We start from the raw sequence: 23476 nt of genomic DNA, 5'->3' as shown, positions 1-23476 counted from the left end.
TTTCTTTGGAAGGAATGATGCTAAAGCTGAAACTCCAGTACTTTGGCCACCTCATGTGAAGAGTTGACTCATTGGAAAAGACTCTGATGCTAGGAGGGATTGGGGGCAGGAGGAGAAGGGGACGACAGAGGATGAGATGGCTGGATGGCATCACTGACTCGATGGACGTGAGTCTGAGTGAACTGCGGGAGTTGGTGATGGACAGGGAGGCCTGGCGTGCTGCGATTCATGGGGTCGCAAATAGTTGGACACGACTGAGTGACTGAACCAAACCGAACCAAATTGAAAGAGGAAGGAGACAAGAAGCTAAGCACTAAAATTCTTCACAAGAATACTGTAGCACTTCAGGAAACAATGTACATTTTCTGACACTGGATGGTTGGGTATGACTGAATTTTAAAAAGAATTTTTTTTTAAGAAATTCACATATTCTGGCTTTTGCAGAATGTCTCAGTAGAGGAATTATAGTATTTGAAATGTGGAAAAGCTGTAGCTAAACACTGGTCCTGGTAGCCACGTACCCACCCAAAACTTCCAGTTCTCAGAGGAAAAGGCACGTTGTTGAAACTGGCCCCCTTTCTGGGGGTCGTGTGAAGTGGATGAACTCATCAGGTAGGAAGCGGAATCCCCATTTGTCAGATTCTGTTCTGCACCCAGAGAACCAGGAAGCCCCTTCCTTCAGTGGCAGAGCACACATGCTGGTTGCCTTGTGGGAGGAAATGCCGTGGCTCCTTCCTGAGTAGAAGATGAGGCCACTGGGAAGCACGATGCCATGTTGGGAACCGTATAAGGCACTTCTCAGCTCTTATCACCATCCTGAGCCCCAGACAGATCTCAGAATGTCCTAGAATGCCTCTGCCTCCTGAGGCTGGCCAATTCTAGTCCCGGGTTCCACACTCATTTGCGGACAGGAGAATTACCCTGCATCCTATACCCTATGGCAATGTTTCCTAATGATCTGGAAACAGCTGAGCTTTAGGAGTTGGGAATCCTGCAGAGTGTGTATATGTGGCAGGGATCCCCCACATTATCATTCCCCTCTGAGTACTCTGAGCTCTTCCCAGCATGGAGTTCCTGGGACATAGAGGCTTATATCCGAGCTAAGCTGCTTTACTTGTGTCTGAATCTTTGAGACCCTTTGGACCGTAGCCTGCCAGGTTCCTTTGTCCACGGGATTCTCCACTCAAGAATACTGGAGTGAGTTGCCATGCCCTCTCTCAGGGGATCATCCTAACCCAGGGATTGAACCCATGTCTCTTGCGTCGCCTGCACTGGCAGGCAGATTCTTTATCACTAGCGCCACCTGGGAAGCCCAGCGGCCTATATAAGGTGCTGTAAGACTGACTCTTGTTCCCTTAAGAGGTGGTGCCCCTGAGCTAGGTGATAGCTGAAATCAGAACTCTTATAAGAAGAGAGAGCTAAATAGGAAAGAGAAATGAGTGTTCCGGAGTCTCTCCTACAAGAATGACTTTATGCTGTGTGTCTCATAAAATTACCCCAGCCACTCTGTGATGCGGGTGTTAGTTTTTCCATTTTATAAATGAGGAAACAGAGATTCAGAGAGGTTAAAGAATGCTGGGTTTCTCAGCTAATCAGAATACCAAGGGGGAGAAAAATCTGCTGGAGGATGCTGGCTTCCCAAATGTCATCAGCTGATGCAATCAAGATTTTAAAAGCCTTTTTCCTGTGAGCATTATTATTTCTAAAGAAGAATGCATTCCCAGCCTCAAGGGTGATGGAGCTGGCAGCTATGATCCAAGAGTCATGGGGGAAAAGGCAAACCATCAACATTCTTCATAGAGATAACACATTCGCAGGACAAAATGTAAGTTCTTAAAATATTCGGTGAACAGGAAGCTGTTTGACCTGGCATCTCCGACAAGCATTTACTGTAAAAGGGGCATCTGGCATTTGCATGCCTTCAACGCTTCCTTTGGTTTGTCACCGGGACTCTAAACTAACCCAGTGCCACTAAATTATTGATTAAATCCAGGCCATTTGCAAAACTCCAGCTGAGGCTCAAAAGCTCAGGGACTGCAGAAAAACCAAAAAAAAAAAAAAAACCATAGTGAAAAATAAAGACAGAGGGAGACTGAGTGGAGGGGCTCTGCAGTTGTCCCTCTGAACCTCCCCTTGTTGGGTTTTGCTTTCATTACCCGTTTCCTGGTCTTGTCTTTAAGGAATGGCTTGATGAGCGTGTACAGGGCATGAATGTACCAGGGCTGGTTGACAAAATGGACTCCTCCAAAGCGGGCAGGAAAGCTGTCCTGGGTGGAAAGAGAGAAACACACAGTGATCAGCACGCATCACAGGTTAGATGGGCCTAGCAGGACCGCCTCCTAGAGGGCCTGCTGCTTCTCAGGAATTGAAACATCAGCGAATGGTGGAAGAGAGGGGAAACACACCTACCTCCCGTTTGTTAAGGTTCCCTCTGTTTCGTCGTGTCTCTGTTCCCCTGCAGCTCCACAACTCTCATGCATCAGGCCTGTCATTTCTGAGTCACAATCATGTGACCACTGACACTGCACTGGGACATTTGCACTGGATGGTGAAGGGGCGGGGATTCTCCGTGACATCAGAGAACCCAGGCTTCAGTTCTCACGAGCCCTACAAGATGGCTCAGTTTACCCTCAATCTCTGCTTTCCAGCTCCAGCCCTCCCCGGTGAGGGATCATGACCATAACTAAACCTTCTGGGTGATGGAGGCTGTGTAGGAAGCAGGTGGAAAAGGATTTCAAAGGCTGTTCAGAGTTAGGGCTCCCTGAAGTCCTTCAAAGTCTGACAATGTTCAATATTTGTGGCTTCTTTTTCACCAATTTCAGAACTAGCTCCTTATTTCATCCCGGGACTCACCCTCCCCCAGTAGGTTCCAGGGACAGACACATGCTCACTGATGGGCTAGCAGACTCCTCTAACTGAGATCCTCTTTTTTTGCAGATGAACACGTGAAGGGTGTATATTATTAGTATAATGTACTATATAAATATATAATAAATATTTGTTTTTTATAAAGTAAAATTTAGTTTTTTAATATAGGAAATATAAATACTTTTTAAAATGTTTCTAATTTCAGAATCCAGCTCAGGGCATAAGCTTAGAAACTGAGAAGTTGCTCTGGGTGCTAATTAGACCCACAGAACAAAAGACCTTGACCATGAACCCTGAGCTAGTCCCATAGCACCAGGTTCTGTGCTCCTGAGGGAGGGCTTCCGAAGATTGCATTCTCTGTTGTTAATGGAATTAAAAAGAAGGAACATCTAATGTGATTTGAATTGCCAAACATTATGGCTGTCAATTTTACAGCAACAAACATCTTTGTAGAATGTTAGCAAGACAGAGTGAAAGCAGAAGTCTCCTATCTGAGCTAACAGTTCAGGCCGCTGGCTGCTCCTTGCAGTGTATGAAATGCCCTGTGTGGATCTTTTTTAGTAACAAGGGAAGAGAGTTATTAACTTTTTTCAGAACCCTTTGAGTCTATAGGCTCCCTGGGCATTTTCTACACTGAGACCTAGTTTCCAATGTAAGTACATGGAACTGTGCTTAAAGGTTGACCTTTAAAAAAACTTAACAATAATTTTGCCTCTATCTAGACAAACAATAATTTTGCCTCTATTTCTAGACATTTTACGGGCTTCCCAGGTGGCACAAGTGGTAAAGGACCCGCCTGCCAGTGCAGGAGACACAAGAGACGTGGGTTTGATCCCTGGGTCAGGAAGATCCCCTGCAGGAGGGCACGGCAACACACTCCAGTATTCTTGCCTGGAGAATCCCAAGGACAGAGGAGCCTGGCAGGCTGCAGTCCATTTGGTCGCAAAGATTTAGACATGACTGAAGCAGCTTAGCTCGCATATAAGCCTCCAGAGTTGGACACGACTGAAGTGACTTAGGATACACTCAGACATTTTACAGAGTACAAAGTAGTATTTTGAAGCTTAAACTAGACAATTTCAATTAAAGGTCTTCATTCTGCGGGTCTTTGTGTATTTTTTGTTTCGTTTATTCTATCTTTTGAAAACTTAATGAAACCACCAAGTAAGGGTGGAAAGATGTTTATACCCATTTGTACATTTGTCAAGAGTTCACACTATTTCAAGTGCAAATTCAGAAAGGTGAAAGTTATTAATAAGATTTTCTTTTCTCTTTTAGGTGCGGCTTGGGATCTAAAAATTCACTGGTTTGTTAAAAAGAAAGACCTTTCCCAGAAGTTTTTTCTTTGCAATAAGTGCTAAGCAATAACCTCAGTCTTTTGGGGCCTCTTGAGCTTGTTAATTCAGAACTAAAAATAACTGTAATTCATTGTCTTACATGCTACATGTGGGTTCTGGGGCTGTAGAAGCAGAATGAAAGCAAAGGGTTTATCTGTAAGCCAGGGTTTTAGAATCTTTTCCAGTTGTGAAAGGAAGCAGAATGCTATGGTCCTTGCCCCCACCCACCAGGTCCTCTGCCTGCCTTTTGTTTGTGGAAAACTTCAGTAAAAAAATACGTTTAATCAGAGAAGTGAGAAATGCGGAAACAAAGGAAAACAGAGCAAGGAGACTAAATAATAATAATATGGTCATTAAATATAGTCAAGGACTTTAGTTCTTTCTCCAGGGCTGTGGATAATATTCTGAGCCACATCCTGTGAGCTGTCTTGTAGATACTCAAACATCAGATGGAGAAGTTAACTACATGATGACCAGACTGTACCCAGGACATGAGCTGCCACCATTCCGAGAACTGGCCACAAAGAAATGGAACAATTGGACCCTGGAACTGAAGATTAACTCTACCTAAAACAACCAAGATGATGCTGGTCAGACCACCCATGACCAATTTGAAGACGACTGTCAGAGCTGACTGCTATTTCTGCATGTAGCCCCCCTCCTTCTGTCGATAAAAGCTCTTGCCTCACTGGGTGCCACTGGTGGGAGTGGGAGGAGTAGGCTTTTGGATGAATGTCCGTTACCCTCCCCTCCAGTTGTCAGCATCTGAAATAAAGCAAACTTTCCTTTCTACCAACCTGGCCTGTTTATTGGCTTTTGAGCAGTGAGCAGCCAAACTACACACATTCCTTCGGTAAGAATACGGCCAGTAAGAAGGTTTTTATTTCTCTTGAGAATCTATTTATTAAATTTCTAGTTTGGTAAAATGGAAGAAAACCCCTATAAATAATACTGCACAGGCACTAGGTAAAATCTCAAAGAAAATATTAACCTTTAAAAAAAATCTAGAGAGTCTTAATTTTAGTCTATGGAAACTCAGTTCTCAAAGACAGCAACACTGTCTTCAGAAGAGACTGAAAGATAAAACAGAGCTGAGATCTGCCAGTTGTCTGTCTGTGATTCATCCTGGTTTTGAGTCTACTATCTTAAAGGTGTAGGATTTTATTGAGGTTGGCTTCTCATTCAGATTGGCAAAGAAATATGTACAGTAATGCATGTAAAATCCTATGCTTTGATTTTGAGATTTTGACACAGGCTTATTTTTCTTCAGGTCCCTTCTATAAAATTCAAATGAAGGCCCTTCTGTACAATAAGTGTGCTCAGTCATTCAGTCGTGTCCGACTCTTTGCGACCCCATGGACTGTCACCCACCAGGCTCCTCTGTTCGTGGGATTGTCCAGGCAAGAATACTGGAGTGGGTTGCCATTTCCTCCTCCAGGGGAGTCTTCCTGACTCAGGGATCAAACCTATTTCTCTTGTGTCTCCTGCATTGGCAGGAGTTCTTTACCTGGAGTGGGTTCTTTGCCACTAGAGCCACCTGGAAAGCCCATTTGTGTAATAAGGTCAATGTGCAAATGTCCCTAGTATCCTTGAATGAGCCTGACTGCATTATTCATAATGAGTGTGTGTGTGTGTGTGTGTGTGTGTGTGTATTATGCACAGGGAAAGGTGAGGGAAGAAAAAAATTAACAAACACAACCATCTTTTATGCAATGCCCATCATTGTTACTCATTTTGCCTAATCTCACCAGCAAACCACAGATAAAGGAGAAATAGTCTGTCCCACAAATGTCTCCCAGGACCCCAGGGGATCCACCATCCTCACAGAGGTGCATTTCGTAGGGGCTGGAGCAGATTTATCTCAAGACAGTAAACTTTGATACTATGACCGTATAACATTTTGTTTTTTGAGTTCTTGGCAACTAAACTCTATGCTCCAAAAACATACTCCAGGTTCAAGAAAATGGTGTCAACCATTAGATTCTTGGGAAAAAGGAGCAGTTTTGGCCCCTTGCTGTTAGGGAACTCATGATTTGTGAATTTTAAAATTTCTTTTGCAGGTGTGCTTGTCGTCATCCACATAGCATGATTTTCTCTATCTCTGGTTACGCATTTTAAGTATCTTGTAACACCATGAGATTTCTGGTCTCAAACACTTCTCAATCTGTGCCTATGTGTTAGGATAACCCAACTGGCACAACAACAACAACAAAAAAATGGCATTAATTTTTGTGCATTTATCGTAAAAATATAATATTTCAAATTATAAATATATTCAAATCATAAAACTTATCTTTCCCTTGGTTTATTTTAAATTAATTCATTTCCTTATTACAAAAAATTTACCCATTCTAGAAAAGTATGAAATAGATTTAAAAAGCATTATTGGAAAAATTAGAAAATACGAAAAGAAAGAAGAAACGAAGAAACACCTACCATCCCACTGCAAAAGTCATATTGTTACTGTTTTCTAACATTCAGGACAGCCTATGTTATGTTTTAGTAACACACATCCCCTGCTCTTTATCACTGAAAACTGTGAAGCTGCATTTGTCCCTCACAGGAAATGTCCCTGCGGGGTCGGCAGGAGCTGGCTTGATTTGCTCAGCCCAGGACGCAGCCTCCCTGGGTGCGGTAGCACTGCTCACCACACTGCGGGAAACCACGTGGGGATCACACCTTTGCTCTTAAGGCTGGTGGCCAGAAGTGACATGCTTCAGCTGTCACAGGCCAAAAACGTGCCTGCGTCCTAGGGAATCAATAAGTAGAATTCTACCTCTGGCTGGTAAAGACCACAAGCATTGATGAACAGCACTAATGATTACCCAAGCTCTCCTTTCCCTCCCTTCACTTCCTTCATTATTTATTTATTTATTACTTATTTGGCTGCACTGGGTCTCAGTGGCAGCATGTGGGATCTTCAATCTTCATCTACATGCAGAATCTTTAGTTGTGATAAGTGACATCAAGTTCCCTGACCAGGGATCAAACTCGGGCCCCCTGAATTGGGAGTGTGGAATCTTAGCCCCTGGGCCACCAGGGAAGTCCCCTTCTTTCTTTCTAAATGGGATAATTTTTTTTTACATTGGACTTAATTGATGGCCTACTTGATGCTTGTGAAATAATATCAGATAATCAGTATCAAATAATAAAAATTAGAGTTTACAGAATAGACGGGAAAAACATAAAATTGCCTTTCTTTAGTGTCTTTAATTTTTCACTCAAAATCAGTTTAGACCTTGCACCTCTTCAATTTAGCACGTACATATGATTGTATGCCTATAGGACAAACACTGGATTGTATTCCTTAAAGCACTTGGTGGAAATCGTCATTGTCATGGCTTTCTAGGATTTTGACTCCTTTTCCCACTTTCTCTGGCTAAGCTCTAGTTACACCCTAAGTTGCTGAGGTCAGGTTTGTGTTCCTTGGTGTCCTTTTTTAATATTTATAGTCATGCCTCTCTAGCATTTTTCTTCAGAATTGTAGTGACACAAGAGGTAGCTTGGCGTGCTAACATCACTATAATCAATCCTTCCTCTAGCCTTTAAGTCACACAAATACATGTTCACACTGGACAAAGTAGCAAGCATTTCTTTCAAACCAGTCCCCAAGGCATTCTAACTCCACATTCAAAGAGTGCTACCTCGAAATCCCTCTTAAATGGAACACTGATTCAATGAATGACGTGAAAATCTGAGGTCAGGATTCCCTCTTTGCTTTTTGAAAACTCAGAGAAGGCTAGTCTCATCCATCTACCTTATTTCCCTTTATCAGATAAATAGCATCACCTCTGAGTGTTATTAAAATAAGTATCTGATACCAGAAAGAGTAGAAAGTAGAGTAACACTGACTTGAAGGAAGCAGGTGCCAGTGACCAAAAAAGTGATGGAGTAATAAGAAATAGGTTTGAACACGTAGGAAAAAAAGTTTTTAAGAATTTGGGAAAGTTAGTTGAGTGGGATAAATTCAACTAGGAAAGAGGAGACAGAGGAGGGTCTACTGTACATTCTATTGTGGATTAAGTATTAGAGATGGGTTTGTTTTTATTGTGGAAAATAAGAGGGTGAATCAGAGTCACAGCAACATGGGCGAGGCATGACTCTTTCAATGAAGTGCCAGGTATGTGGGCCAAGGGAAGATAAGGTAAGTAAGTGTTAGTCACTGAGTCATGTCTGACTCTTTGTGACGCTATTGACTGTAGCCTGCCAGGCTCCTCTCTCCATGGAATTCTCCAAGCAAGATTACTGGAGTGGGTTGCTGTGCCCTCCTCCAGGGGATCTTCCTGATCCAGAATGAGGGCCAGGGGAACGACCAGTGAACTCAGGACTGAGGTTAACTAAAGAATCAAGGTCAACTCCCTGGAAGGAATTCCCAGGGAGACAATAACTGATAATGCCCTGTTTGATGGATTAAAGGGTAACAAGAGAGATCCTTGTGGTGATGAAAATGTTCTATCACTGGACTGTGTCCTTGTCAATATATTGGTTGCTCTATAGCTCTGTCGTTCTGCAAGATGTTGCCAGTGGGGAAAACTAAATAAAGGTTATATGGGATGTCTCTGTATTATCTCTTAGAACTGCATGTAAGTCTACAATTACTTCAAAACAAAAATTTTTAATGTGATTACTGTGAATATTTCAAACTCCCCCAAATAGTAGTCGCCATTTTCTTAAGCATAGTAGAAACATTGCTAAGGCTGACCTTTTCTGCTTTATGTGAAATGTTAAACAAAAAATATGAGAGTTGGACCATAAAGAAGCAGGAGTGCTGAAGAACTGATGCTTTTGAATTGTGGTGTTGGAGAAGGCTCTTGAGAGTCCCTTGAATTGTAAAGAGATCAGACCAGTCAGGCCTAAAGGAAATCTCAACCTTGACTATTCATTGGAAGGACTGATGCTGAAGCTGAAGCTCCAATACTGTGGTCTCTGATGAGAAGAATAGACTCATCAGGTCTTGAAAAGACCCTGATGCTGGGAAAGATTGAAGGGAAAAAGAGAAGGAGGATGAGATGGTTAGATAGCATCACTGACTCAATGGACACGAGTGAGCAAATTCCAGGAAAGAGTGAAGGACAGAGGAGCCTGGCATGCTGCAGTTGATTGGGTTGCAAAGAATCAGACATGACTGAGTGACTGAGAAAGAACAATACAGAAGCACATTCTGAGAGGCTCTTCTTAATTTTCTTTGGGAGTCTGGGACAGCATTAAGTGATTCTTGCAATCCATCAGAAATACCCTTCATGTTTAAATGGGCACTTTATTTTCACACTGGCACTCTTTAAGCATCACTCAGATGCCTTTTCTCATGTTTGATCAGGATTGAGGAGCAATATCGTAGAGGCAAACTGTTTCCTCTCTATTTCTTTGACGTTCAGATACAGATGTTACAGGTGGTAGTTGGCCGAGTTTCCTGCTGGATAATGAAGTACTTGCTCCTGTGACTGGCTAAAATTTGAAATGCCTGCAGGCTAACATACTTTCAACAGGGTTTAAGACATGTGTGACCTCAACATCATGGTGCCCTGAGAGGCTTGGGGAGCTCTGCTCACTCTGTCTGCCCTCTCTCCCATCCTCCTCCTTCTACTGCTCTTATGTGGAAATTGGAATAGGACCACTCAAATTCACAAATACCCTCCCAACATCTATTAAAATTCCTCTGAAACCTAAAGACAAAGAAGAAAAGAGAGATGATGATCATGTTAGCTGTCTTTTAGAGTGTCTGCCTCTTCCCCTTTGGTAGCTCTGAGCATCTCCTTTCATTCATAAAACTGCACGTATGTGGGTCTGCGAGCACCACAAAGAAATGAGCATGTAGTTAGGATTTATCTCTTCAGTATGTGCATGTCCTACTAATGATGCCCATTTCCCACATCAAAGCAGACAGATAAAAACATTTTGAGCAGCATAAATGGGCTTCACTGATGCAAGAGAGCCTTCTAAAAATGCTATATTTCATGGCGATGGGTTTCTATTATACCACGTGGTACTCATTAGTGTGAAAGTCACATATCCACCTATTTGCAAGGAAATGGAGAACTTATGCCATAGCAGCTACACACCAAATGCTTTACCTACATCAGTTGCAAGTAGGAGAGAGAACAGAGCATACTTATTGAGGAAACCACTGAGCAATAGCTCCCACTGACTATGAACAATGAATTTTCTTTGAATATATGTTTCTGGAGATGGAAATGGCAATGCACTCCAGTATTCTTGCCTGGAAAATTCCATGGACAGTCCATGGGGATTGCAAAAGAGTCGGACATGACTTAGCGACTAAACAACAGAAACCAAAAATGTTCCTGGAAGGCGTCATTGATTTCTGAGAAGCTGTACCAACTCAGTGTTCTCTTGGCGGTAGGAAGGGCTTGGGCTCTTTATGCAGGTTCAGAGCAGGACGTGTGAGAGATTGAAATTCTTTCTCTGCAGATCCTAGAACCATTATAATCTTGTGACAATTATTCTAAACAGACTAGGCAAAATTGGCCTCTGTCACACCAGCCCAGAGCAGCAGATCAAGCTCAGAAACTTCCCTGGCTACAACCGATGCCATGTTCCTTGCTGTTCTTTTCAATTCAATTCGATCCTGCTCAACAGTTTACCGGCAGATACTGAGCTCCTCTTATGAGTGAAATGCAAGGGTACAGGAGTACAGACCTACTCCTGTCTCTAATTCATCTATCGTCCAGTGGGAGAGACAGGGAAATAGAGACACTTCGTGTGAGAGAAAGACACAGAACTCAGAGGTTAGCTGCTGTGGTTTATGGTAGTTTCCCGTGTCTGTGTGCTCAATCACTCAGTTGTGTCCAGCTCTCCATGGCCTTATGGACTGTGCCCACCAGGCTCCTCTGTCCATGGGATTGGCCAGGCAAGAATACTGGAGTGGGTTGCCGTTTCCTGCCTCAGGGGATCTTCCTAACCCAGGGATTGAACCTGGGTCTGCTGCATTGGCAGGTAGATTCTTTACCACTAGTGCCACCTGGGAAGCCCTATTGTAGTTTCCTGGAACAGAGCTAATAAACAGCATAGAAAGCCAGAGGCGGAGATCAGGGAAGGCTGAAAATCCTGCAGATGCCAAATAAGAAAGCTTTCTATAAAGAGCTAACCAAAGATTAATAAATGTATGTGACTATGTTTGAGAGTCTTCAAGGGTTTATCTGCCACCAGGAATCCCTACGTTTTTCCTAGCCCCACTGTTTCCTATGAATGAGCTTGAATAGATAATCTCTATTTCAAGAATTAAAAAAATAATAATAATTTAAAGGAAGAAAAGGAGGGAGGAAGGAAGGAAGGAAATTAGATTAAAAATTATCTATCTTGTGGTATGTGCCTATCAAATTTTTGCCAAGACAACAGAAAATGTGACTAAAATTTAAAGAGTATTCCAAGACAACAAAAATGTGACTAAAATGTAAACAGTGTTCAAGAGGGAGGGGATATATATGTGTCATTGTGGCTGATTCATGTTCTTGTATGGCAGAGCCAACATAATATTGTAAAGCAATCTTCTTCCAGTTAAAAAATAAATTAAAAAAATAACGAGTATGATATGAGATAAGATATATAAAAATTTCCTGATAGATACTAAGTGCTCAATTTTTAGCTCAAGGCTATGGTTTTTCCTGTGGTCATGTATGGATGTGAGAGTTGGACTGTGAAGAAAGCTGAGCGCCCAAGAATTGATGCTTTTGAACTGTGGTGTTGGAGAAGACTCTTGAGAGTCCCTTGGACTGCAAGGAGATCCAACCAGTCCATTCTGAAGGAGATCGGCCCTGGGATTTCTTTGGAAGGAATGATGATAAAGCTGAAACTCCAGTACTTTGGCCACCTCATGCGAAGAGTTGACTCATTGGAAATGACTCTGATGCTGGAAGGGATTGGGGGCAGGAGGAGAAGGGGACGACAGAGGATGAGATGGCTGGATGGCATCACTGACTCGATAGATGTAAGTCTGAGTGAACTCCGGGAGTTGGTGATGGACAGGGAGGCCTGGCGTGTTGCGATTCATGGGGTTGCAAAGAGTCGGACACGACTGAGCGACTGATCTGATCTGATCTGATCTGAAAGTACCTTTATTGATGTTAATGTTTTCTCTTAAATTACAATATATCTATTCAGACTTTAATATCTTAGTGCACTTACTTATTACAAGAGTAGTTACAGACCAAAGATATTTGTGTCATCAAAAGTAGAACATCTGCCAAAAGGTTACCCTAATTTCTACCTCACAGGTGGTAGACAAGTTTTTAGAAAATCAACTATATATTTTTTTACTTCGTATTTAATAGAGCTCCAAATAAGAGGACTGCATTCTTCCTGGGTTCTGGCAATCTCATTGCTGGCCAGGCAAGGTGTCCAAGGAGGCGACTGTCCTCAAGGAGGTGACCGTTGGGAGAAGAGAAGGGGCAGACAGCACACCCATCCAGCCTGGCCAGTCTGCATCAGCAGAGCTGAGCTCAACCAAGTTAGCCAGTCAGTTCAGTCACTCAGTCGTGTCCGACTCTTTGGGACCCTATGGATTGCAGCATGCCAGGCTTGCCTGTCCATCACCAACTCCCAGAACTCACTCAAACTCATGTCCATTGAGTCGGTGATGCCATCCAACCATATCATCCTCTGTCATCCCCTTCTCCTCCCGACTTCAATCTTTCCCAGCATCAGGGTCTTTTCCAATCAGTCAGTTCATCACATCAGGTGGCCAAAGTATTGGAGCTTCAACATCAGCATCAGTGTTTCCAGTGAATATTCAGGACTGATTTCCTTTAGGATTGACTCACTGGATCTTCTTGCAGTCCAAGGGACTCTCAAGAGTCTTCTCCAACACAGTTCAAAACATCAATTCTTTGGTGCTCAGCTTTCTTTATAGTCCAACTCTCACATCCATACATGACTACTGGAAAAACTGTAGCTTTGACTGAATGGACCTTTGTCAGTAAAGTCAAGTCTCTGCTCTTTAATATGCTGTTTAGGCTGGCCATAACTTTTCTTCCAAGTAGTAAGCATCTTTTAATTTCATGGCTGCAGTTACCATCTGCAGTGATTTTGGAACCCCCCAAAATAAAGTCTGTCACTGACTCCATTGTTTCCCCATCTATTTCCCATGAAGTGATGGGACCAGATTCCATGATCTTGTTTTTTGAATACTGAGTTTTAAGCCAACTTTTTCACTTTCTTCTTTCACTTTCATCAAGAGGCTGTTTAGTTCTTCTTCCCTTTCTGCTATAAGGGTGGTGTCATTTCTCCCATCAGGAAGCTTCCATAAGCCTCTCATCCTTCTCCATCAGAGGGCAGACAGAATGAAAACCACAATCACAGAAAACTAACCAAACTGATCACATGAATCACAGCCTTGTCCAACTCAATGAAACTGAGCCATGTTGGGTAGGGCCACCCAAGACAAAGAGGTCTTGGTGGAGAGTTCTGACAAAGCGTGGTCCCCTGGAGAGGGGAATGGCAAACCACTTCAGTATTCTTGCCTTGAGAACCCCATGGACAGTAGGAAAAGGGAAAAAGATATGATACTGAAAAGATGAACTCCCCAGGTCAGTAGTTGCCCAGTATGCTACTGGAGAAGAGTAGAGAAATAGCTCCAGAAAGAATGAAGAGAGCTCAACCAAAGGAAACTTAATTTGCCATAAAAATCACTACTGCTCCTCTAACCACAGTGACCTTTAAAAGGGCTTATATTTGACTATTAAACAGTAAATACATTGTGATAAGAACCCAATACTTCATCTTCATGTTTCCCTTGGGGCCCTTATGTGGTAAATAGATGATACTGACTCACTATTTTAAAGCCAATTCATGAAGAAATCTAGATTGCTTGAATGACTGATTTGTCCAAGAAATCAATGCCAGAGGGTATGATTTTCTTCACCCTTTAGTCCTGAGACTCACAAAACTATGATGTCTCTTAAAGAAAGCAGCATGGTGGAAGGAACACAGAGGTCATTCAAAGCAAATCTTTTGGCAAATTTTCAACTTTTAACCACACAAATAAATTTGGTCTGTAACCAAGCTTGTAATATGTGTAACAAGATATTAAAGTCTTAGTAGATAAATTCTAATTTAAGGGAAAACATTAAAATCAACAAAGATAATGATAGCTAAAAATTGAGCACTTAGTATCTGCCAGGAAATTTTATACATGTTATCTCATATTATACTCTTTACAATCTTATGTAAGTATAATATTAATATATGTATCTATATTATCCCAATTTTACAGATGAGGAAGCATAGTCTTATTAGAGTAGTTAAAAACTTGCCCAAGTTGACACATCAAGTAAGAGACTGAATGAATATGAATCCAGGACTGTCAGTTCCTATAGTTGAAGCTTGTATCTCCTACCGTATTTTCACATAAACTATATGTCAGCAAAATTTGGACTGGCATTAATCTTCATAGGGGTTTTAAAGCTGCATAAGCTTACTAATTGAGATAAAACAAACATTTCAAAGTATAAACTTCAAATCCTAATTAAAATTCCTTAATCTTGCATTAGCTGTGAGCACTTCACATGATCTTTACAAGAGGACGGTTCTCATGGTCTGAAAGCTTTGTCATGTAAAGAGTTACAGTTGTCATTAGAACAAAATGAACAAGCATTTCTAATGAACACTCTGGAAGTTTTAAAGCTAAACCAGACTGGTTCTGCCTTATTAGGGAGTATTGTACTAGCACAGTTATAATTTTAACACAGTCTCATTCTGTAGGAGATGTGAGTCAGCTGGAAATTTTCTTGTGTTTGAACACACTTTATTTTCTAATCACTAAATACACAGCACTTTTCCATATCAAAAACTACAAATAACTCATCTCAGAAATAAACAGTAGGAAGGATTCTATTAAGACAAAACCACAACATTTGTTTGTGGTATGCTCCTTCCTCCTTGTGATGGAGTTGGTGGAGCTCATCAGTACCCTGATCTCCTCCTGGGAGCTTGGCTAAACTACATTTCCCAGCCCTACCTGTTACAAGATGAAGCATATGACTACGTTCTGGAGACTGGAATGTAGGTGGACGTAAGATTCACCACTTTCAGACTCAAATTATATGTGACTCTTTCATGTTCTTTTTCTCTCTTGCATGTGACTGGAAATGAAGGACTCTGACACCCTGGAAGACTGGGGAGCCCCAGAATGCACAAAGCCCCAACCCATGAGCTCCTTGTGCAAGGAGAATCCATGCTCAGGAAAGCTGCCTAACCAGGAACAGCAGGTAAAAACTAAACTTTCATTCTCTTAGTAAAACCAAGTGCACCTATGTTTGTCTGAGGTTAGGAGAGAGCAGAATCTTTTCTTTAAATGGGACCATGTTAAGCCCTGATTTGGTGTCGTCTTAAGAGCAGGGCGCCAGTGATGTCAGAACCCATGGAGATAACTAGTAGATCACTGTGGACTGAATGAGTCAGGTGGCACCTGAACAAAGCCCAGGTCTCATTTCACACACTCAGAGAGGACTGCTTTTTACTGCCTGTATATGAGGGCCACTTTGCTCAGTAAACAAACAAAAAACAAACCTTGAACGTGGAGGGTAAATCATTGATCTGGGGGAATTTTCTTTTCTTTGAAAAACTAGCTCATACACTTCTTTTTTAAGCTCATCTGTCTGCCACGCAGAATGGGCCCTATTTCATCTTGTAGCCACTTACTCCACTATCTGAAGGAAATTCTTGCTAAATCCTACCACAGCTGCAACTACCCAAATGGTGCCGTGAAATTCAGCATTCGATTTAAGCATCTCTAGAGATCATGTATTCACATTTTTATGATTCATAAAGACATCCACAAAAGAGTTTTGGCAGTTATACAGACTTTACAAGAGTTTTATACACTTGTTTATATGTTGCATTAGCCTGAATGCCATTTTAAGAGCACAACTTAAAAATCACAATCAGCTTTCTAGTAAATGTAACCATTATAAAAAATTGAGTGATTTTTACCATGGACGAAGCAGCTTACAGAGACAGGTTTTTTTTTTTTTGTCTTAACTGAATTTGTTACAACATTGTATCTGTTCTATGTTTTGGTTTTTTGGCCCTGACCCCAAGGCATGTGGGATCTTAATTCCGTGATCAAGGATTGAACCTTCATCTCCTGCATTGGAAGGCAAAGTCTTAACCACTGGACCACCAGGGAAGTCCCAGGGATAGTTAAAAAAAAAAAATGATCCCAGAGAAAATAACATCTCACTAATAGGACCTGTTAGATTTAAAATTCTACAGCTCGTGCTTTTAACTCAACTGTGAGAATCTTCAGGAATTTAAGGGTCAAGTGAGAGAGGATTATTACTGATAAAATTAGATATTTCCTACCTCCATCATTATAAAATACCTTGGGGGAAATGGCTTTCCTGTTTTTTTATTAGTAACACAAATTCTTACAAGGATTTTATAGTTTATACCAGCAAAACCCACTATATTAATTGAAAATTACACCAATAAGATATTCTATTTCAGATTAGAGGCTTCCAGAGGCTCCTATTATCTTCAAGAAAATTCTTTTAATGATATCATACACACATACATACATACACAGCTGCAGGATGATGTCATCAGGGATCATCTGACCTTTATGGAGCGTCTCAGTCAGCCCCAAAGGGATTAAATAGTTGTGCTTTTTTGGTTTGTTTTGACCATGCTCCATGGCACTGTGGGATTTTAGCCCCCTGACCAGGGATCAGACCTGCACCCCCTGTATTGGAAGCACAGAGTCTTAACCACGGACTGTCAGGGAAGTCCTAGAATGTGTCTTCTTGTATCAGCACAATTCAAATTTGCTGTCCTCATCACAGGCCCTCCTTGGAGCTCTGACTTAAGAAATGGGAATCCTCTATTTGAGGAAAAAGACTCCAGGGATCTTATTCAGTATGTTATAATGATATCCTTCTTTGTACTTAATTTTATGTTAACATTTTATCCATTAATTCTAGTTCTGTAATTGAATATTAAATCGGGATAAAAGTTCTTATTTTGTTCTCTCTCAACCCTTACACACGCACACACAGGCCACAGACCCCAGTGCGTAATTGATACTCATCTATCTTTTAGCTTTTCTTTTTCTTGCTTATTATTGAGGCCTCCCAAATTTAGGATTAAATGAATTCAAATTCACACCAAAAAAAATCCGAAGTCAGCCTTCTCAGCAAGTGAGTCTGCTGTGACTTATGCGGGTGTTAACTCAGCAGTGAGAGTTAATCCCCACTACCTTCTGCGACCGGCAGATCCATCATTAAAGAATCATTCCTCTCCCACAGCACTGATCTCCTGCTGAAATGGAGATGCCACCATCAGGGTAACACTCCAGTTATTTCTTTCCCATTATTTCCCTGGAGCAGATCTGGAGCTGTTAGAGAGGCACATTTCTGCTGGGGCTACAGGTGGAGGTGGGAGTGGGGCTGAGGAGGAGGGAATGAGAGTGTCATTGACAGAGGATAACGGTAGGGCTGAGAAGCCAGTCTGCCCAGGAGGTGAAGAGCATCAGCTTTCCCAGCATCAGCACCAGCTCCAATCCTCTGATGGGGTTGCCGAAAGGGACATATTTCTGTACACCTTTGAGAACACAACACTTCAAACGCAGCATGGTGGATGGAAACGGGGTGGTCAGGGAGCTCTAGTTCTAAAGCTACACAGGGTGTAATTTTGGGCAAGGTACTTAACCTCTCTGGGCCCAGTTGGCTGCTGGTGAAATTCTGCAGGGCTTGTGAGGCTTCACTGGATTCGAGCAGTTCATCCATTGTGTCTGGCACCCAGAATAAGCCCTGAGTGTCCTGGCGGGCTACAATCCATGGTGTCACAAAGAGTGGACATGACTGAAGCCACCTAGCATGCACGCACACCCCTCTTTCGAGTCTTCACTTCTGAGTTCCCCTCTGGTGGCAGAAGGTGGGGGCATGCCCAGGCAGTCAGGCTGCTTCTGTAGCCAGGTCTGTCTTTCCTTCACATCCTGATTTTCCCAGCTTATTCCGTGATACCTCACGTGTGGATTGTGTGTGTCCTGCTCTGTTTATCTCAGGGTAGATCCATCACCCCGCCCCCATCTCCAGCTAGAGTGCACCAGGGAGATTTGTTTTCAGCCAACAGGAGCTCTGAGGTGGGAGGCGGGGTGAGGGGGCGGCTGGAGAGAAATCAGGGCTTTCCCTTCTCATGGTTCTACCTTGGTGACCACTCCTCCACATTCCCGTTCCCTTAGGACAGGCCTCTGTGGGTTCCATCCCTGGGCCCCAGGATCCCTTTGTCTCTTAGCCTCAGGTAGGTCTCTGCTTCCCCTTCTTGCTAATCTGTAGCTTTCCCCAACATCCATGTTTGGCTGCTCAGATTTTCCACCACCTGTATGGTATCACTATTTCCCTGTGTTAAATTGTTACCTCTGTTCTAAATATTTATTGTGGTTTCTGTTTTCCTGGTTGGATCCTGACTGATACATGGATATTATGTTATGATTTTACTGAATTTTTGCCTCTGAGTTGGAAACTCACACTATATAATTTCAAAGCAGTGGGTCCTTGGATTCCTCAGGTAAATGGGCTTAAAACCAAAAGAGGCCAAGTTAGCCTAAGCAGCCTGGAGAATAGCTCTACCCATCAGCACAGAAGACGTGTGTATGGTCTGTCCAGGTAGGACCTTTGCTTACCTTGGCCACAGACTGAGTGGAAATTGGAAGCCGAAACTCCTGTTGGAAGAACCAGAGGGAATGTCGATGACCAGAGAACCCTTTCCTAAAATGAATGATTTACAGCCTATGCTGGGTGAGGGGGACAGAATGTCCCATCAGGTTTAGGTTAAGTGGTCATAAACAACTTCTGTGTGCTTGCTGCAATTTACATCATAACATCAAGTGGCTAGTCCCCAAATAAAGAGAACAGTTCTTCACCAGTGCTGGTAGATTCCCTCCATTTAATAATCTTATCATAACAGGGACAGAATTATTGTTGGAGTATTCACAGTCTTCACCCACATAAATCCTCCTTCCTGCTTCCTCTAACCCCACCCACTTCTAGAAAGGAAGGAGGCTCTTGCTCAGTGGGTTGGCTCCAGCCTCTTTATTGCAGTGCAGACTTGGGGTGATGAGTCCAAGAGAGAAAGTCAAGGGAGTCAGAAAGGCTGGGTGAGTCTGCCACTGAAAAAAGGCAAGGAGCAGATACGTACAAAGTAGGGGCCTATCGGGTGTGGGGAGAGACTTGGGCATTGAGGGGACAGGCTGCAGAGGAGTAAAGAGTACAAGACGATGGGAAGGCAAAGAAAAGTGATTTTTTGAAGTGCTGCTGTTGAACATAAGTTACATTTCTTTTCAAGCTCTTTAAAGGATGCAGATAAAAATCTGATATAAAAGCACTGATGAAAACACGTCTTACTTAGACTATATGGGTACCCACAATTTATTTTGTTCACACGTTGTCCACTGTGCATAATTAACACTTTCAGTGACGTTGTCCTGCTCTCTCATTGTTTCAGAGGTATGTTGTATTTTCGGCTAGGCAGATAGCTGCTAACAACTGTGTTTTCATTTATTTATTCACATAACAAATATTTGTTTGAGAGCCTGCTGTGTGCCAGGCTCTGGGTAAAGCTCCACTCTGCCTGTGAAGAACTCACAGTCCAGGGAAAGAGACAGAAAACATAAGCACATATTACATTCTTGGGTAAATGCAGTGATGGAAAGGAGGATACAGGGGAGCACAGACAGAGGTGGTGTTTTAAACACCTGACACAGAGCCAGGCGCACAGCAGGTGCTCAAACACGAGGCACATCCATTAAAGAGGGTGCCGGGCTGCAGGCCAAAGGCAGGGACACGGCCAAACCAGCTGTCAGGGGCCCAACTCTCCATTAAGCTATTGTTTACTATAAAATGGGAGCCAGTAGAAAAAGTGGCTCAACCCACAGCTTTCTACCTGACAGCTAAACCAGTTCCATCATTTGTCCCGTGTTAATGGCACCAGGACACAGCGGTGGTGTGGGGCAGGGACACACTGATCTCTACTCTAAAGGCAACCTCCTTCTCTTGAGGGAGATAAGACAAATACAGAATATAATTAGCAAATATACAGGTGAGCCTTAAAATCATGAGCTAGCAGTGGCTCTGTATTGTGGGAATTGACTGTCAGGTAAGACTTTGCTACATCAAAGAATTCATGCAACAAAAATTAACACCCAGAAGAGTGTTTTGAGGACTTCCAGAGATATATCATTTAGCCGGCAGAGGTCTGCATTGTCAAAGCTATGGTGTTCCCAGTAGTCACATATGAATGTGAGAGTTGGACCATAAAGAAGGCTGAGTGCCAAAGAATTGATGCGTTCTAACCATGGTGCTGGAGAAGACTCTTGAGAGTCCCTTGGACAGCAAGGAGATCAAACCAGTCAATCCTAAAGGAAATCAACCCTGAATATTCACTGGAAGGACTGATGCTGAAGATGAAGCTCCAATACTTTGACCACTTGATGCAAAGAGCTGACTCATTGGAAAAGACACTGATGCTGGGAAAGATTGAGGGCAGGAGAAGAAGGTGGTGACAGAGGATGATATGATTGGATGACATCACTGACTCAATGGAGCAAACTCTGCGGGATGGTGAAGGACAGAGAAGCCAGGTGTGCTGCAGTCCATGGGGTTGCTAAGAGTCAGATATGACTTAGGACTGAACTACAACAACTGGTGGTCCAGTGGTTAAGAATATGCCTGCCAATGCTAGGGACACAGGTTCAATCCCTGGTCTGGGAAGACCCCACATGCCACAGGGCAACTGGGTCTGTGCACCAAACTACTGAGGCCCATGCTCCCTGGAGCCCATGCTCTGCAACAAGAGAAGCTACTGTAATGAGAAGCCCATGAACCACAATTGGAGAGTAACCCCCACTCACCATAACTAGAAAAAGCCTGTCTGCAGCAACAAAGACCCAGTTTAACCAGTAAATAAATAAATGTTTTGAATATGTAAAGGTGACATATGGACCACCAGGAGGAAGGAATGTGTGTCTGGATGATGTGTGTCTAGGAAGTGATGGGTTGGTATTCATGGGCTATACCCTGGTTGGGTTTCCACTCAAACAGAGTAGAATTGAGGCAAAGTGTAAGATGGAAGAAAGCAAAAATTCTTGCCTTATATAGTGCAGTCTCCTGTTTGAAGTTAGATTCTAAGTCTAAGTAAACTTGTAAAAAAATGTATTCACATGTGATAGGACCAGAGATATCAAATGATGGTATTTTAGCAGCTTAGACTCCAACTTCATGCAAAATAGAGTTGTATCAGATCTTTCAGCAGTCAAGCACAGAAAAGAGAGCTAGTCTGTGTACTCTGAGCTTATCTCAAAAAGGAACATCATAAAACACACAGCACTGTCTGCTCTCTTCCATCTTTATACCCCAGAGAGTACTGAGTAAATATTTGTAGAACAAATGAGTAAGAGAATAGCATGGGAGTAGAAACCACTGCACGGAAAAAGTCCACTGTCCCTCCTAATCACAAAAATATTCAATTCGGCCTTTAAGATGATCTTTTCCAATTGAAATGAAGCTACATGAGATATAGGGGCAGGGTGCTGAAGAGTGAGTTCTGTTGGGTACAGAGTGTCTAAGAGGAGTGAGTGCTATTGGGTACAGAGTTTCTATGCAGGTGATGAAAATGTTCTGACATTCAACAGTGGTGATGGTTGGACGGCTCTGTGAATATGCTACAACTCACTGAATTGGGCACTTGCTGCTGCTGCTGCTGCTGCTAAGTCATTTCAGTCGTGTCTGACTCTGTGCTACCCCATAGATGGCAGCCCACCAGGCTCCCCCATCCCTAGGATTCTCCAGGCAAGAACACTGGAGTGGGTTGCCATTTCCTTCTCCAAGGCATGAAAGTGAAAAGTGAAAGTGAAGTCGCTTAGTCGTGTCCGACTCTTCATGACCCCATGGACTGCAGCCTACCAGGGTCCTCCATCCATGGGATTTTCCAGGCAAGAGTACTGGAGTGGGTTGCCATTAGGCACTTAACAGGGGTTAATTTTTTGGTATGTGAATTATATTTCAATGCAGTTGGTCTTTTTAATCATAGTTGAGATTCAGTCTTGATGAAATACATTATAACTCGAGAATCCAAATACAGCTCATTGTGCATAGTGTAATAAATTACTTTTATCCCTGCAAATAAGGAAATTTATGTTATAATCCAATGAAAATTATGACCTTACAATAGAGAAAAAATTATTCTGATGAAATATGAGAGCACTTTAAACAGAAGACCAGCATGCAAATGAGTAGGAGCTCATTAGCTGAGAGCTACAAATATTTTGTGTATCAGAAACTTGGTAGCTGGGTTATTGGTTCATTCAGTCTTTCATCCAATGAGCATTTATTAAGAAATCTGAGCAGCAGTATTTTTCTAGAATCCTGAGGAGCTGTCTCATCCCTGGCTGAATCATTGAGCACTAAAGAGGCTTGAAATTCTCTAAGACAACATGAATATACTATCAGTACATCACAGGCTGTATAATTCCATCTTCTACTCTGGGGTCTCTCAGATGAAAATCGGGAGTTACATGGCTCTTAACACAATTGAGTTCATCTTGACCACAAACTCTGATGCTTCCACAAGCATCAGAAATGGAAGCTCTTTCCTAGATGTAGTGACTTTCCTCTAACATGTGTGGTCCAGAGCTACAACCGGTTCTCTATCTACCTGCCATCCTCTGTAGCCTTCAACAAACCATAGCTGAAGGGCAGTCAATTCTTAGAACCCTGAACTATCTAGTGTGGGTTCTTTAAGCACACGTGGTTATTGAACAGTTGAAATATGTCTTACCCAAACTGGGATGTGCTGTCAGGACAAAATACCCACCAGATTAGACTTAGTAAAATCAAAACCATCCCTTTAATATTTAAAAATGTATTCAGTTCAGTCCAGTCACTCAGTCGTGTCTGACTCTTTGCGACCCCATCAATCGCAACACGCCAGGCTCCCCTGTCCATCACCAACTCCCGGAGTGCACTCAGACTCAGGTCCATCGAGTCAGTGATGCCATCCAGCCATCTCATCCTCTGTCATCCCCTTCTCCTCCTGCCCCCAATCCCTCCAAGCATCAGAGTCTTTTCCGATGAGTCAACTCTTCGCATGAGGTGGCCAAAGTACTGGAGTTTCAGCTTTAGCATCATTCCAAAGAAATCCCAGGGCTGATCTCCTTCAGAATGGACTGGTTGGATCTCCTTGCAGTCCAAGGGACTCTCAAGAGTCTTCTCCAACACCACAGTTCAAAAGCATCAATTCTTCGGTGCTCAGCCTTCTTCACA

General features: G+C 42.6%; 1 protein-coding gene across 1 annotated transcript in view; it reads right to left on the bottom strand.

Moving 5' to 3' along the window:
* The window catches only part of LOC104981316 (clavesin-1), a gene marked incomplete at its 5' end in the record, with an annotated part of 106032 nt that overhangs the window by 32981 nt on the left and 49575 nt on the right, over nucleotides 1-23476 (bottom strand). The window contains one exon of the mRNA XM_010830337.1: nucleotides 2157-2267. Coding sequence (XP_010828639.1) covers nucleotides 2157-2267 — 111 coding nt within the window. The remainder of the gene's footprint in view (nucleotides 1-2156; nucleotides 2268-23476) is intronic.

The sequence above is a fragment of the Bison bison genome, unplaced genomic scaffold (genome assembly GCF_000754665.1).
Source record: "Bison bison bison isolate TAMUID 2011002044 unplaced genomic scaffold, Bison_UMD1.0 scf7180017858917, whole genome shotgun sequence".
NCBI classification, from domain to species: Eukaryota; Metazoa; Chordata; class Mammalia; order Artiodactyla; family Bovidae; genus Bison; species Bison bison.
This window is presented reverse-complemented; position numbering and strand designations above follow the sequence as displayed.